The 15,188-nt window shown below is 40.7% G+C and overlaps 1 protein-coding gene across 4 annotated transcripts in view; it reads right to left on the bottom strand.

Annotated features, from left to right (window-relative positions):
- EYA3 (EYA transcriptional coactivator and phosphatase 3) overlaps positions 1-15,188 on the bottom strand; it is a 126,971-nt gene that overhangs the window by 87,855 nt on the left and 23,928 nt on the right. For 2 of the 4 annotated variants that reach the window (XM_089686315.1, XM_089686318.1), the window contains exons 2-3: positions 9,263-9,326; positions 156-199 (exon numbers count right to left, since the gene is read on the bottom strand). In XM_089686315.1, the coding sequence (XP_089542441.1) occupies positions 156-199; positions 9,263-9,304 (86 nt within the window). In that variant the 5' untranslated portion in view covers positions 9,305-9,326. Of the gene's footprint in view, positions 1-155; positions 200-9,259; positions 9,327-15,188 lie in introns of all 4 variants that reach the window. The other 2 variants (XM_089686316.1, XM_089686317.1) reach the window with 2 other exon arrangements.

Raw genomic sequence — 15,188 nt, 5'->3', positions numbered from 1 at the left:
AACAAAGACATATGTAATAAAGTGGGAAAAAATAGGAAAACAGATACATTTTCTATTAGATATTTGTGTATATTACTATATACACCCAAAACGAAGAACTTTTATGGATGGAAAAAATGTATATACACATACACCCGAATCATACATTTACTGACCTCACACGTTCTTCATTGGAGTCCTCCATTTTGGCTTTTTTTACCTGAAAAACAAATGCTTGTTTAAATTATAAAATACAAAAATACTTAGAAACATGTTAAACCTACTGTAAAACAGAAAAATGTACCTCAAAATTAAAATCTGAGTCCATGTACTCAAAGCACTGCAGTTGGATGTTAAAAATCTGCACATCAGAAAATGTGCAACCATTGTAAGATGCGGCTGTAGTTGCCTCTTAAATACAGTTTCTGGATTAAGAAATCTGAGAAGCCTTATCAGTTAAACCACACAAAGCTGTGGAAAAGTTGTCCTTAAAATTATAAAGTGCACAGATTTGAAAAAAGCTCATCCATTCTTTATTGCAGCCAATTACCTTAAAATAATATTTTAATTTTTACCTTCTATATTGTGATTTAAAGAAACTTACACACAAACATACAGTGCTATAAAGTGTGACAGGAAAATGACCAAAAACTGATTTTTTTTTTTTGCTGCTGACCACTTGGTAATGGTAGCGCATGTACTGTATCAGTCTGCTTTTTAACTCATGTAAAAAAAAAAATAAATTTATATATATATATATATATATCTATCTATCTCTCTCTATCTTTAACCACTTGCCTACCGGGCACTTATACCCCCTTATTTACCAGGCCAATTTTCAGCTTTCAGTGCTGTCGAACTTTGATTGACAATTGCGCGGTCATGCAAGATTGTACCCATATGAAATTTTTATAATTTTTTTCTCACAAATAGAGCTTTCTTTTGGTGGTATTTAATCGCTGCTGGGCGCTTTACTTTTTGTGCTATAAGGAAAAAAAGTGCAAAAAAATTTGAAAAAAAAAAAGTTTCTTTGTTTCTATTATAAAATTTTTCAAACAGGTAATTTTTCTCCTTCACTGATGTGCGTTGATGAGGCAGCACTGAAGGGCACTGATAGGCGGCACTGATAGGCAGCACAAATGAGGTGGCACGGATAGGCTGCACTGATAGGCAGCACTAATGAAGTGTCACGGATAGGTGGCACTGATATGCGGCACTGATAATGGGTACTGATAGACAGCACTGATAGGTGGCACTGACATCACTGCTGGGCACTGACTAGCGGCACTGCTGCGCACTGACTGGCACAACCGCTGGGCTTAACTGATGGGTGGCACTGGTGGGCACAGGTGGGTGGCACTACTGGGCACAGGTAGGTGGCACTTCTGGGCACAGGTGGTGACACTGTTGGGTGGCACAGGTGGGCGCAATGCTGGGCACAGGTGGGTGCATTGCTGGGCACAGGTGGGCGGAACTTGTGTGTGGCACTGCTGGGCACTGATGATCAGTGACCCTGATGATCGGTGCCGATCCCCGCTCTGACAAGTACCGGTTTTCGGCAGCACTTTCCTCACGATCTGACAGAGTAAGGAAAGTGCAGCCGAGAACCGGCATTTGCATTTCCCGGTGATCAGCGTGTCATTGGACACGGCTGATCACGTGGTAAAAGGCCGCTGTGATTGGCCTTTTACCACGTCACGTGATCAGCTGTGTCCATAGGACACAGAGATCACGGAGATCGCCGGGGGCGCGCAGGAGAGCGCGTTCTGGGAGGACGCCATATAACGTCCACCCAGAACTGGCCGGCCACAGTGCAGCCGTCATTCGGCTATCTGCGGTCGGCAGGTAGTTAAAGATGACTGTCAGGGGAACTAAAACATTTTTAGAGATGAAATACATATATGGGGCAGTTTTACCTGCCAAAGGGTTTCATTTCTGTCGATCAAGTTCTAAGATTTACGCAGCTCTGCCAAACTGGCTTTTTTCTGTTGTTCAGTAGTGCAACTAAGTTTTGTCCTTACTTCATGCCAGTGACTGGACAGTTAGAGAATAATGACACTGATGAACTCATTTGTCTGCTCTCTCTTTCTACCAGCATGTTCCTTGTCAGCAAAAAATGATGGCGCTGCTTCTCCTTTTCCCTGTCTTAGCTATACTGTATGTAGGATGAATAAGAAATTCAAGTGCTTACACTGCTTGCATATACAAAGGTAAATTCAATGACGTATTAATGAATACAGAGTTGAATTTTGCATGAACATACAGTATGCATCTGCCTGGAGATCAGCTTCTAGGTTTCTAATGGAGCTCTGGCAGCAGGTTTGGATGAGAAGGTAGGAACAGGAGGAGGTCTCGTACAATGTCAAGCTTGCAAAGTAAATATTTCCTTCATTCAGGTTTACTTTAACCACCTCCCGTCTGGCCGTTGTATAAAAACGGCCGGACGGTGGCAGTGCAGGGGCGGGTGACCATTTATAAACCCGTCCCCTGCTTGTGCATGCTCCCTGGGAGCGCGCAGCACCGCGATCTGGTGCCCGCTGTGTCCTTCGGACACAGTGGAACACCGATCATCGTACGGGACCTCTGTGTGAGTTCCCGATCCTGTGATCACTTATTGGCCAATCAGTGATCACATGCACAGTAGTAAGCAAGATGTCACTTCTGACATCATTGCTTACTATGTGTGAAATCTGTGAATGATCACAGAGGTCACATGATACAAGGCTATTCACAACAGCCTTGTATTATGTGACAAGCTGTGACCAATCACAGATCACACAGTATTTCTCAATGGCTGCAAGAATGCAGCCAGATAGGAGAAATTCTTGCTTTTACAGCCTTTATGGGTGTAAAAGCACTCAGTGTAAAAAAAATCTTCATCACCCCCCACAAGTAGTACAGTGTCACCATTATGACACTGTACTGCTAGGGTAACAGTATGTAAAAAAAAAAAAAAAATCAAATATAAAAAAATAAAAATTTTAAATATTTTTTTAAATATTAGAATTTTTGATTATAAAATAATTTGGGTTATTTTTATTTTACTAAAAAGATAACTAAATACATTTTGGCCAAGATTTATTATGAAATATTATTTATTTGCAAAATTTTATAAGAAAAACACTTTAAAATTTTTTGGACTTTTTCATTTATATAGCAAAAAGAATAAAAATCCCAGTGGTGAATAAATATCACCAAAATAAAGCTTTATCGGTCTCAAAAAAATGCTAAAAAATTCATATAGGTACAGTGTTGCATGACCACGCAATCAGTGGTGTATTTAGGTTTTGCGCTGCCCTAGGCAACACAAAAATCCCCCCCGCAGAAAGAGCCTGATATTGACCAAGAGTACCCCTGCCCTCCACCCGAGCCTTTCACTACCACTGCCCCCCATACACCAGCCACCATCCCCCATGGCGAGAGAAAGAAAGACTCACCTTCATAGCTCCGGACATCCCCATGAACGAGAGTCGGGCTGTGCATACACAGTCATGAAACCTGCAACCTCTCTCGGAACCCAACAGGTCCCCATGCCGCATGTCCCTTCTTCCAAGGGGCAGCGCTGCCCCCCTGAAAATTGCCACCCTAGGCAAATGCATTGTTTGCCTTGTGGTAAATACACCCCTGCATGCAATTGTCATTCAAAGTGTGATAGCGCTGAAAGCTGAAAATTAGCCTGGACAGGAAGGGGGTAAAAGTGTCCGGACTTGAAGTGGTTAAAGCTGAACACCATTCAGATATTAAAAACACCAATGACTACAATTATGTATTGTTCAATTTTTAATAATATTTGTAGTATCAGGGTACCTCAAAAGTCTGCAATATCCAAATTTAATTAAAAAAAAAAAAAAAAATTTCCTGACACAAATTACAGTTGTGTCCAAAATTATTCAACCCCCACTGAAATTGAGTGTTTTGGCCAGTTTGACATTGCTTTTGATCATTCAGTCATCTTGCTTACATTTACATTAAAGAGGCACTTGTAGGTCAGACAAATATAACATAACAGTTATAATGAAATAACCACAAATGTCTTTTCTGTGCTCACAGCATTATCAGTTTTATTCAACCCCCAAGTGACATTCAATCTTAGTACTTAGTACAGCATCCTTTTACAGTTATAACAGCTTTTAAACGTGAAGCATAGCTTGACACAAGTGTCTTGCAGCGATCTACGGGTATCTTCGCCCATTCTTCATGGGCAAAGGCCTCCAGTTCAGTCACATTCTTAGGCTTGCGCACTGCAACTGCTTTCTTTAAGTCCCACCAGAGGTTCTCAATCGGATTTAAGTCTGGTGACTGCGATGGCCACTCCAAAATGTTCCAGCCTTTCCTCTGCAACCATGCTCTAGTGGACTTGGAGGTATGCTTGGGATCATTGTCCTGTTGAAAGGTCCAACGTCTCCCAAGCCTCAGGTGTGTGACGGACTGCATCACGTTTCCATCCAATATCTCCTGGTACTGAAGAGAATTCATGGTACCTTGCACACGCTGAAGCTTCCCTGTACCTGCAGAAGCAAAACAGCCCCAAAGCATGATTGACCCTCCACCATGCTTCACAGTAGGCAAGGTGTTCTTTTCATCATAGGCCTTGTTCTTCCTCCTCCAAACATAGCGTTGATCCATGGGCCCAAACAGTTCTAATTTTGTTTCATCAGTCCACAGAACACTATCCCACAACTTTTGTGGTTTGTCCACATGGCTTTTGGCATACTGCAGTCGACTCTTCTTATTCTTTGGAGACAGCAAGGGGGTACGCCTGGGAGTTCTGGCACGGAGGCCTTCATTACGCAGTGTGCGTCTTATTGTCTGGGCTGAAACTTCTGTACCCACATCTGACAAATCTTTTCTCAGTTCCTCAGCAGTCACACGGGGACTTCTCTCCACTCTACGCTTCAGGTAGCGCACAGCAGTCGAAGTCAGCATCTTCTTTCTGCCACGACCAGGTAGCGTTTCAACAGTGCCCTTTGCCTTGAATTTGCGAATGATGCTTCCTAAGGTGTCTCTTGGTATGTTTAACATCTTTGCAATCTTCTTATAGCCATTGCCCTTCCTGTGAAGAGAAATCACCTCTTCTCTTGTCTTCCTGGACCATTCTCTTGCCTTCACCATGTTTGTAACCACACCAGTAAATGTCTAGAAGGAGCTGAGTATCACAGTCATTTTAAAGCTGCCTAATTGGTGCTTATTATGCTTGATTGCTGCTCGGTGACATCCACAGGTGTTTTCAATACCTGATGGAAAGCACCTGTATGAACCTCTGTTCTTCAGAGTGGTAGTCTTTAAGGGGTTGAATAATTGTGGCAATGAAGAAACCACATAAGAACCATTTACTACTGTATTACATAAACAATTGATGTCATTTTAGTTGCATTTGGGTAGTTACAACGTCCTTGTAGGATTTGATTCTGAATACAATTCCAAATGTACACTATAGTCCCTAAACCCCTTTACAGCATTGGGGGTTGAATAATTTTGGACACAACTGTATAACAAATGTCTACAAAGTATATCATTTACTTCAAGAAAACATGAATTGACTTGTTCAGGGCTCAGGTTAACAAATCTGATAGAAGAATTAAAAGAGACATGCATCTGCTGTTACACTTTTATACTTTTCAGAGAAAGGAAGCTTTTCGCCACCTTTTTTAAAATTATTATTAAATACGCGATACCTTTTAAATATAACCATAATTAAAATGACACACACACTCTATATGCAGTATATATTTATAAACAAAGATGTCTAATCTGTAGCACCTTGTATATTTATTGAAAGTTACAAACTCATCAAATTTCGATGAGTTTGTAACTCTCTTAATTATACAAGGTGCTGCAAATTGCGCTTTGTAAACATATATTGGAGAAGGGATGTTCTCTGTTATCTGTTCTGCACTTGGTGGATTGTGTTACATGCCCTGTGCTCTAAATACACTGTCCCAGCAGGGGGTATTCCTTCTCTAGTTCAGGGGTGGGCAACTGTGGCCCTCCAGCTGTTGTAGAACTACAAGTCCCATGAGACATTGCAAAACTGACAGTTACAAGCATGACTCCCAAAGGCATGATGGGACTTTTAGTTCACCAACAGCTGGAGGGTGACAGTTCCCCACCCCTGCTCTAGTTAAAAAAATAAACATTCTCTATAGCCAGCTTTGTACTGACACAAGCACATGTTAATAAACCAAAAGACAGCAAACAGATAGTTCAGTTCAATGTCTACATGTAGTTCAAAATACAAAAGGAAAAAGAGTGGGCCAGCATCTGCTTTAGGGCTGCCCAAATTGTTCTGGCAAAAGAGAGCTTCTAACTTGTCTAAAAAGTGGACTTTGCAGGCAAAATAAACAGACAAGCTGCCCATAGGCATATAGCCAGCACACTGAATGAAAAACATTTAACAGATTCTGTCATCTATACTACACAGTCAAGATAGACAAATATCCCACTGCGGCTACTACTATATATCTTGAGAGCCAGCCCAGCTGGTTCAGAAATCGGCTGAGAATTGTACAATGTACGGCCAGATTATGTTCACATTATTGTAGCAGCTTTATGTACATGTATGAGATGTGTATGCAAGAGGAGCAGGTTATAAACTTGACAATTTTATAGCCAAACTGCAGCCAAAATGCTTTTATTAGTTTAGAGTACAAGGTGGTAAGGTTTAGGACCTCTGACTGGTTTTAATTGTGATTTGTGTCCTCTTCTGAGATATTTATTTAACCTCATTTTCACCACACAGGGAAACATCAATAAAAAAAATTGTTGGAGGTCCTACTTTTAATTCTCAAAATGTTTGGGCTAGAGTTAGGCATTTCATTTTGAATAATTTCTGTGGCTCTTTCTGGTACGTACTCTTTTTAGCCTAAATAAGAGCAAATTCAGGATAAATAAGAGGCCTGCACCATGGGGCCACATTTTAATGGTATTCATATTGAAGGTGACCAACATTTGTACTCTGATCTACTGTTTTGCCACCAGGCACGAGGACATTTACATTCATCTCTGAAGCAAGATATAGTTACCATCATGAAAATTCAAATTCTGTTGTCATACCATTAAATTGCACATGTTTAGGGTCAACTGATACATTCACGGATTATTTGGTTTAAGGGTTCATGCACAAAGATGAAAAAAAAAACAAAAAACATGTGACTTCATTGTTTTAATAAACTTTGCATGCCAGTAAGTGAATGCAAACTCTCACAAAACAAGGTACCTACAGAATGTGTGTGTAAAAATATATACATTATATTGCCAAAAGTATTGGGACACCGCTCAAAATCCTTGGATTCAGGTGTTCCAATCACCTCCACAAGTGTATAAAATCAAGCACCTAGGCATGCACACTGCTTCCACAAACATTTGTGAAACAATGGGTCGCTCTCAGGAGCTCAGTGATATCAAGCGTGGTACCGCGATAGGTTGCCACCTGTGCAATAAGTCCATCCGTGAAATCTCCTTGCTACTAAATATTCCACAATCAAATGTTAGTGGTATTGTATCAAAGTGGAAGCAACTGGGAACAACAGCAACTCAGCCACAAAGTAGTAGGCCATGTAAAATGATAGAGAGGGGTCAGCGCATGCTGAAGCGCATAGTGCCAGAAGCTGCCAACTGTCTGCAGTGTCAATAGCGAAAGACCTCCAAACTTCATGTGGCTTTTATATTAGCACAACAGTCCGTAGAGAGCTTCATGAAATGGGTTTCCATGGCCGAGCAGCTGCATCCAAGCCTTACATCACCAAATGCAATGCAACGCGTCAGATGCAGTGGCGTAAAGTACGCCAAAACTGAACTCTAAAGCAGGAGACGTGTTATCTGGAGTGACGAATCATGCTTCTCTGTCTGGCAATCTGATGGACGTGTCTGGGTTTGCTAGTTGCCAGAACAGTACTTGTCTGACTGCATTTTGTCAAGTGTACTTTGGTGGAGGGGGGATTATGGTCTAGGGTTGTTTTTCAGGGTTTGGGCTTGGCCCCTTAGTTTCAGTGAAGGGAACTCTTAAGGTTTCAGCATAGCAGGACATTTTGGACAATTTCATGCTCTCACCTTTATGTGAACAGATTGGGGATGGTCCCTTGCTGTTCCAACATGACTGCGCACCAGTGTACAAAGCAAGGTCCATAAAGATATGGATGAGCGAGTTTGTGGTGATGGAACTTGACTGGTCTGCACAGAGTCCTGATAGAACACCTTTGGGATGAATTGGAGCAGAGACTACAAGCCAGGCCTTCTCAACCGACATCAGTGCCTGACCTCACAAATGCGCTTCTGGAAGAATGGTCAAACATTCCCATTGACACACACCTAAACCTTGTGGACAGCCTTCACAGAAGAGCTGAAGCTCAAATCAATATTTGCTATGACCATCCTTTGCCTTCAAAACAGCTTCAATTCTTCTAAGTACACTTGCATATAGTTTTTGAACTCGGTAGGTGTCCAAAACATCTTAGAGAACTAACCAAGCAACTGCAAGACAACTGTGCCACATATTATATACCACTGCGCAAGACAGAGTGAAAGAAATAAATTCATTTATGGCCAACTCTGAGCTGATGAGCTGTAAAAGCAGATGAAGTGTCACCTATTGATAATTTTGGGTGCCATAATTTTTTTCTGTTTCTTGAGCACATGCATTTTTGATATCTATTTACTCGACACTACCTCATCTTTTATTTTGTACAAAACATGGGGATGTACTTGTGTTTGTGTGAACTAAAGTTAGTGTATTTTTTCCCAGAAAATATAGATTGGATCAGCAGTTGCACAAATATCAAGTAACATAAAAAAAACTGCAACCACCATCTTTTTATTCTGCAGGGCCTCTGCATTCAGAAAATATATAAATGTTCTGGGACTTTTTGGCTATAAAATACCTAATGTGTGTTAAAAAAATTGCTCCACAACCTGCAGTTGTGTCTCTCCACAGAGCAAGTTGCACATATTCTTGCAAGGTTTCTGGCTTTTCTACCACCAATCCTGCAGAATCCACACCCTAGTACACTGGCTCCCAAACCTTTGTGACACACAGCAATAGATCATATGCTGGTACTCAGTGTCTGTGAAATATAAGTAAACATGCCAGGAAACAAATCTACGAAAAGATCAGATGCGTTTCCAAATGATTTTAAACAGGACTGGCTTTTGGCTAAGTAATATAATACCAGAAATGTTCACACGACACATAAATCTTGCCATGGCAACTGAAAGGTAGCAATGGATTTTACGTTATAAACCATTCACTGAAAAAGAAGAGTAAAAAAAAAAAAAAAATTAAGCTTACTGGTTGTTCACCCATATCCTGTTCATTATCAATGGCCGCCATCCCCACTTAGGTTAGTCTGATCCTTTAAGAGAAAAAAACATTTTTTTTAATTTTTGGTTTCAATGAGGTTTTGTTGTTGTAACAAATTAAACAGGGTAGAACATGTTATTACATGGCTGTCAGAGTTTAGTGTTTTTATACATACTATAGCAAGCAATAATTTCAGTAGTTAGACACATTAAGGTCTGTCAAAAAAACAAAACAAAACGCCTTTGAATCGCAAAACAAAACTGTCAAAAAGCTCACAACACACAAACACATGGTACCAATTCACCTGTTGGTTTTACAAGGTAAAGGCACCAAAAGGCTTAACAGGATGGGTTAGAGGGGAGGGGATTAGTACGAAGATAAATTTTGCCCAGTGTGGGGCTTTAATCATTATGGATTCGACTCTCTGTTGCACCTCTGGAAATTACAAGATTTTGTTTTCTAGTTAGGCTAAGATAGCAATTCAAGCTTGCTGTGTAGCAAGGCCACCCTTACAGAGTACGTATTTGTGTTTAGTTATATAGAGACTTCAGTAGACTATGGTGAAATTTAAAGAGCATTTGGGCAAATGCGTTCAACGTATATGAGGAATTTGGTTGTTCCTTCTATTAAATTTGCATATATCTGTACAGTTCCATGGTAGGAGGGTGTTTTTACGAGCATACATTTCAGCCAAAAGATACAGTTTTAATGATTTTGGGAAGTGGTGAACTCTGTGATCCTGTTATAGACATTGTGAGACCACCATTCAAATGTTTTGGGATTTACTAGGTCTGGAGGAAAGCAGAGATGAGAGAGTAGTGACAATAAAAGGGAAGTGTGGTGATATTAGTCTATTGGACTACTATTTAACGGAGTCCTGTATTTTGAGGTTTTGTTTCGTAGGAGAGCTGGAGGGCTGGAATCCATAGGATGGGTTAACTAGGGGTTGGGTTGTGCAGTATTTCCAGAAAAGTCCAGTGGAGCATTGTTAGTTATATAAAGTATATGTAAAGTCATCAGTGGTAGAAGCTGGGCTGCATGATATCAGCACAATATGCTCAGGAGTCCTTTTCCCCTTTCAAATACAGTATGTGTGCTTAACGTTCTGTAAACTGGCATTAAGTGAGGTTTTTCTTTTCAAGGATTAAAAACGGGTAAAAGTTGGGATCTGTACCAGAAATTATTACAAAAGTGTTGCAAAAATAGTCATTTATAAGCAATCATGAACACTTCCTTAATAGAGGCAAACTACAAAGTCTTACTGAGGTGGTATATGGTTCCAGCCATAATAGCCCACTGGGTACTGTCATGGAAATTTGGTATTTACAGGTTGAACTTTAAATGTGTCATATATTAGTGTTATTCATATGTCTCTCATGTGGCTTAATTAAAGCTCTGAAGGCTGCAATTGGGCCATGCGCATGTACAATGTATGTATTACAGTACTCAGCTCGGTAATGGATGAGATGGCAGATCTGCGCTTATAGACTGGCGTGTATACCACCACGGCATTCGATGCGAATGCCGCCGGCGGTAGGCCGCGGGCCTGTATCCACATATCAGCAGCATAGTACCACATGGACTTCGTACCGCAAGGCGCCAAGCAGTGCGAACTCCGTGTGTAGGCTCATGTATATCTTACAAGCCATTACCGACCTGAACTGTATCTGGATGGATGTGTATTAATAAAGATCGTATCGGGCCAATTCAGATACAGACTGGCACTGTTTAATCTAGGGGATGCTTGTACAGAGAATTTACATACCACTAGGAGCTAATAGGATGAGAAGTTTGCTCTCCTCAGAGAGTTCATGGGGGGGAGGGGAGGACTGGTGTAAAGGGGGAAGGTTGCTTCCCTCAGAGAGCTCATGGAGGGAGGGGAGGACTGGTGATAGATAAGAGGAAAGGCAATGCTCCAATCGGAATGTACATCCTGTGTATAGGCACTCCCCATGCATTGTTCTGTGGGAGGGGATTGACCTGACTCATGTGGGGGGTGTGTGTGTGTGTAATAAAACCGGGGGCTGAGTCTGAAGCCAGCCTCTATGTGAATTCCAACAGCAACCTGAGAGTGTCGTCTGATCATTCCTAGGTAACTGGAGCTCCATTTCCCCACATCTCGAGATAGCTAACCCAGTTGGAGGCACAGGAATCATGGAGTTTAGCTGCAGTCGTGGTAAGCGAGATTCGCACAGCTTTATGGGGGATTGCTGCGCATCCAACCGCGAGTACTCACGGTAAGGAGAAATTCGTTAAAAGCGAATTTCCAAGACAGTATCAGATGCTTCCCCAATGTGTTTCCGAGGATGCAGTCAGGAGGGGACAGCGTATTATGTCTGGTGGACGTGCCCAAAGGTCCGCTGGTTTTGGATCCGTATTTATAATCTTCTTTATTCCCTTACAGGGGCTAATTTAATCAAATCCCCGCAACAGGTTCTATTGGGCTGTCCTCTGAAAGGGACCCCGAGACCATCTCAACGCCTCATAACATTCATTTTTACAACGGTTAGGATCACGACAGCAAGATCGAGATCTTGGAAATATCCAGTGATCCCTTTTGGTCTCGTAAAGTCTAAATTGTCCTGGATAATGTTGAACGAAAGCCTCCCTGCCATTCTGCAGGAAAAGATATCAAATTTTGAGAGGATTTTGGAACCTTGGCTTACCTACCTTACAGGTCCCACTTAACCGGGTTTGCAGATAACCTCTTTGGGCCACAGTGATTGTTCATGGATTCCACCTTTTCCTGTCTCTTTTTTTTTTACTCCCTATTACTTACCTTTTCTTTCCTCTCTTTCATCTGTTTATGGCCTGTCGGACATTTTGGAGGGGAGGTCGGGTCCCCTTCCTCACCTTGGGCGGCCGGAGCCAATAGGATCAGACCTTAGGGCCCACGGGTACTGAGAATTTTCCCCCTGTTTCACATGAAGGGGCTCTTTATGTGAGGATCCTGTTGGAGGCTCAATGAAGATAGTTCAGAAACATGCAAGTTCAGCCTCTTACGCTATAAGTTGGAATTTTGTGTACAAAAATATAAAATAGATCGCTTATCGGGTCTTGATACTCTATTTCATTTGTACTGAGTTGTATCACTGTGTTGAGAAACAAAAAAAAAAAACCAAAAAACAGAAATCTCAATAAAAACGATTGGAAAACAAAGATCCAAAACAAAGAGTTTAGGTTTTGAAAGATCAGTATATGAAAGATCAGTATATAACTGGCTGAGTAAAAGTGTTTAAGTAAGATTGGGTAATTTTATGCCTGACTGTTTTATATTGATTCTGGCTGAACAAATTCTGAACTTCATCCTAAATTAGTTCAAGGATGATTTGCGTTTATAGGTCTAAGGGTTTTTTCCATTTTACAGTTAGTCCCGAGATGGCTGATATGGAAAGATCAGCACATGGTAGGGTGTTGATATATGGAGTTGGTTAGTTGAGAGTTAAAACGCTATTGTCCACAGGTTTGCTTGGTAGGAAATGCTAGAAACTTCACTCTTGTGTATACTGGAGATTTTTCTGATTAATGGGACTAGGGATCTAATGGCTAAGACTAACAGAATCAGTTAAAAGTTACAGACTTGCTGTGTGCCCCTTTCTATGCGAAAACTAGGGGAAGTGATACCCCTGCAGGCAGTCGCAGTGTACCAGTGTTTCCACTGTCCTGGTGCTCCAGGGCCTCAAAAAAACTGATAGGTAGCCAGGAAATTGGATGCATGATTTATGTCCCCTGAAAGCCTACAGGAGCACCTTAAACTCGGGAGGAGTATCAGAATGTTGGGGGGGGGGGTGTAGTTGTAAGTATGCCTATGTTGTATGTGAGAAATAACATGTTAAAATGAAAACTATTTGCTTTGATCATTTTCCAAAGAATTGTGGCAAAAAATTACAACTTCAAAAAAATTCACCACGCCTCTTAAATACCTTGAAATGTCTACTTCTCATCAATAGGTCACTTTGGGGGTATTTGTACTGTCCTGGCGTTTTAGGGCCTGAGAAATTAAGTATATACCATAGTTTGTAGAGGCTATAACAATTTTCACACAGACTAAATAATATACACCTTTTTTTTTTTCTTTTTTTACAAAAAGAAATGCAGCTAAATGCATTTCGGTCTAAATTTATGAAGAAATTATTTGCATAGTTTTATAACAAAACTAAAAAAAACTTTTTTTCCCAAAAAGTTTATTTTTTGCTATATAAAGAAAAAAAAAAAGACCAAACTCAGCAGTGAATAAATTAAAGACAGATAGAAATCTATCGATAAGTCTAAACAAATGATAAAAAATTCATTTGGGTACAGTGTTGCACGACTGAGTAACTGTCATTTAAAATGTTACAGCACTGAAAACTGGAACACGGCCTGGGCAGGAAGGGGGTTTAACATGCCGGTCTTCAAGTGGTTAACAATATCCAGAAATGATGTAACATAACACAAAGCTCTAACTAGCTATATCATATATGGATTACGGATTTTGTTCAAGCTGTTAATAAGGCAACATTAAACAGAACAGCGAACATGAGTGCACATGTAACTTCTGTTCTTTATACAATGTGATAAACATCTGGCCTACGCTGTAATCCACCCATTTATATAACTGCTACAAAAAAAGTCTCAAAACAAAAAGTAGGGCAACTGCAAGAAGAAAAAAAAAAAAAAACAAAAAAAAAAAACACAACAACAACAAACCAAAAAGGCATAATAATTTGTTGATCACAGGAGAACTTTTAGGTTTCAGAATAAAGGTTTTTCATGTGGAAACGCAGCAAATAGAAATTTAGGTCATGGCTCATAAAAGGGCCATAGCATGAGACATTAATTATTGAGACCAGAGACATTTGAGTGAGATTTGATCTTAATGTTATTGTAAAGGATCACTTTTTATTTTTTATAAAATAACAAACGTGTTATACTTGCCTGCTCTTTGCAATGGTTTTTCACAGAGCAGCCCCAGTCCTCCATTTTCTGAGGTTACTTGCTGGCGCTCCTGGCTCCTATCCCCCAAGTGCCCCCATTGCAAACTGCTTGCTATGGCGGCACTTGTGTATGCTCACTCCCAAGATGGCTCTTTCTCCATTGACACACAGAGCGCAGCTTGGTCCCGCCCCCTTCTCACTGGCTGTACTTGACAATGGGGAGGGAGAGAGTCTCTACGCTCATGAACATTGCTGGATCGAGATCGGCTCAGGAGGTAAAGCAAAGAGTAGTATACATTATGTTGCTGGGGAAAGGGAAAGCATCAGGTCGCCTTAAGATGTTCATATTGTCATATAGTACCAGTGCTGTGAAACAATATCTTAAAGCAGTTGTAAATTATTTAAGTTGCACCTTAACGTAAGCTTACACTCAGGCTTACCTGTAGGTACAATGAATATCTACTAAACGTAGATATGACAATAGCCAATGATGTCACCCACGCATGTGCAGTGATGCTCTACATTTAGGGCATAAAGTATGCCGTAGAATGCAGAACACTATGCTGTGGCACGTATGTGCAGAAGTGACATGATCTCAGAACTCGGAAGGAAGACGGTGTTAAGATGGAAGCGCCAGAGAACCGTGACAGCGCTGCACTGGAAGGCTCTGTGTGCAGGTAAGTGTCATAATGTGCTAATATGCGGTGCATATTAGTACATTATGACATAAACCTGCAGCGTGGCCCTTTTTTTTTTTTTTTTTTATTCTTGTGGCGGTTTACTATCACTTCAAAGCGGTATTAAACCCAATACACAAATATATTTTATTGCATCTTACCAATTCTTAGACATAGTGGCTGTATTCGTTTTCTTTTGTTAGGTGTTCTTCCCCAGTGATCCAGCCAGTAAGGCAAGGTATTTTCAATTTCTTTTAACAGGTCAAGCTGTCCAGCAAAAGTGACAATTAAAGGGTTGAGAAAAACTATTTAACACTGACA

Source organism: Staurois parvus, unplaced genomic scaffold (assembly GCF_062004578.1).
Source record: "Staurois parvus isolate SC_StPar_1 unplaced genomic scaffold, SC_StPar_1.0 ptg000394l, whole genome shotgun sequence".
Taxonomy (NCBI): Eukaryota; Metazoa; Chordata; class Amphibia; order Anura; family Ranidae; genus Staurois; species Staurois parvus.
Note: the sequence above shows the minus strand (reverse complement) of the source record. Positions and strands in the feature narration are given on the sequence as shown.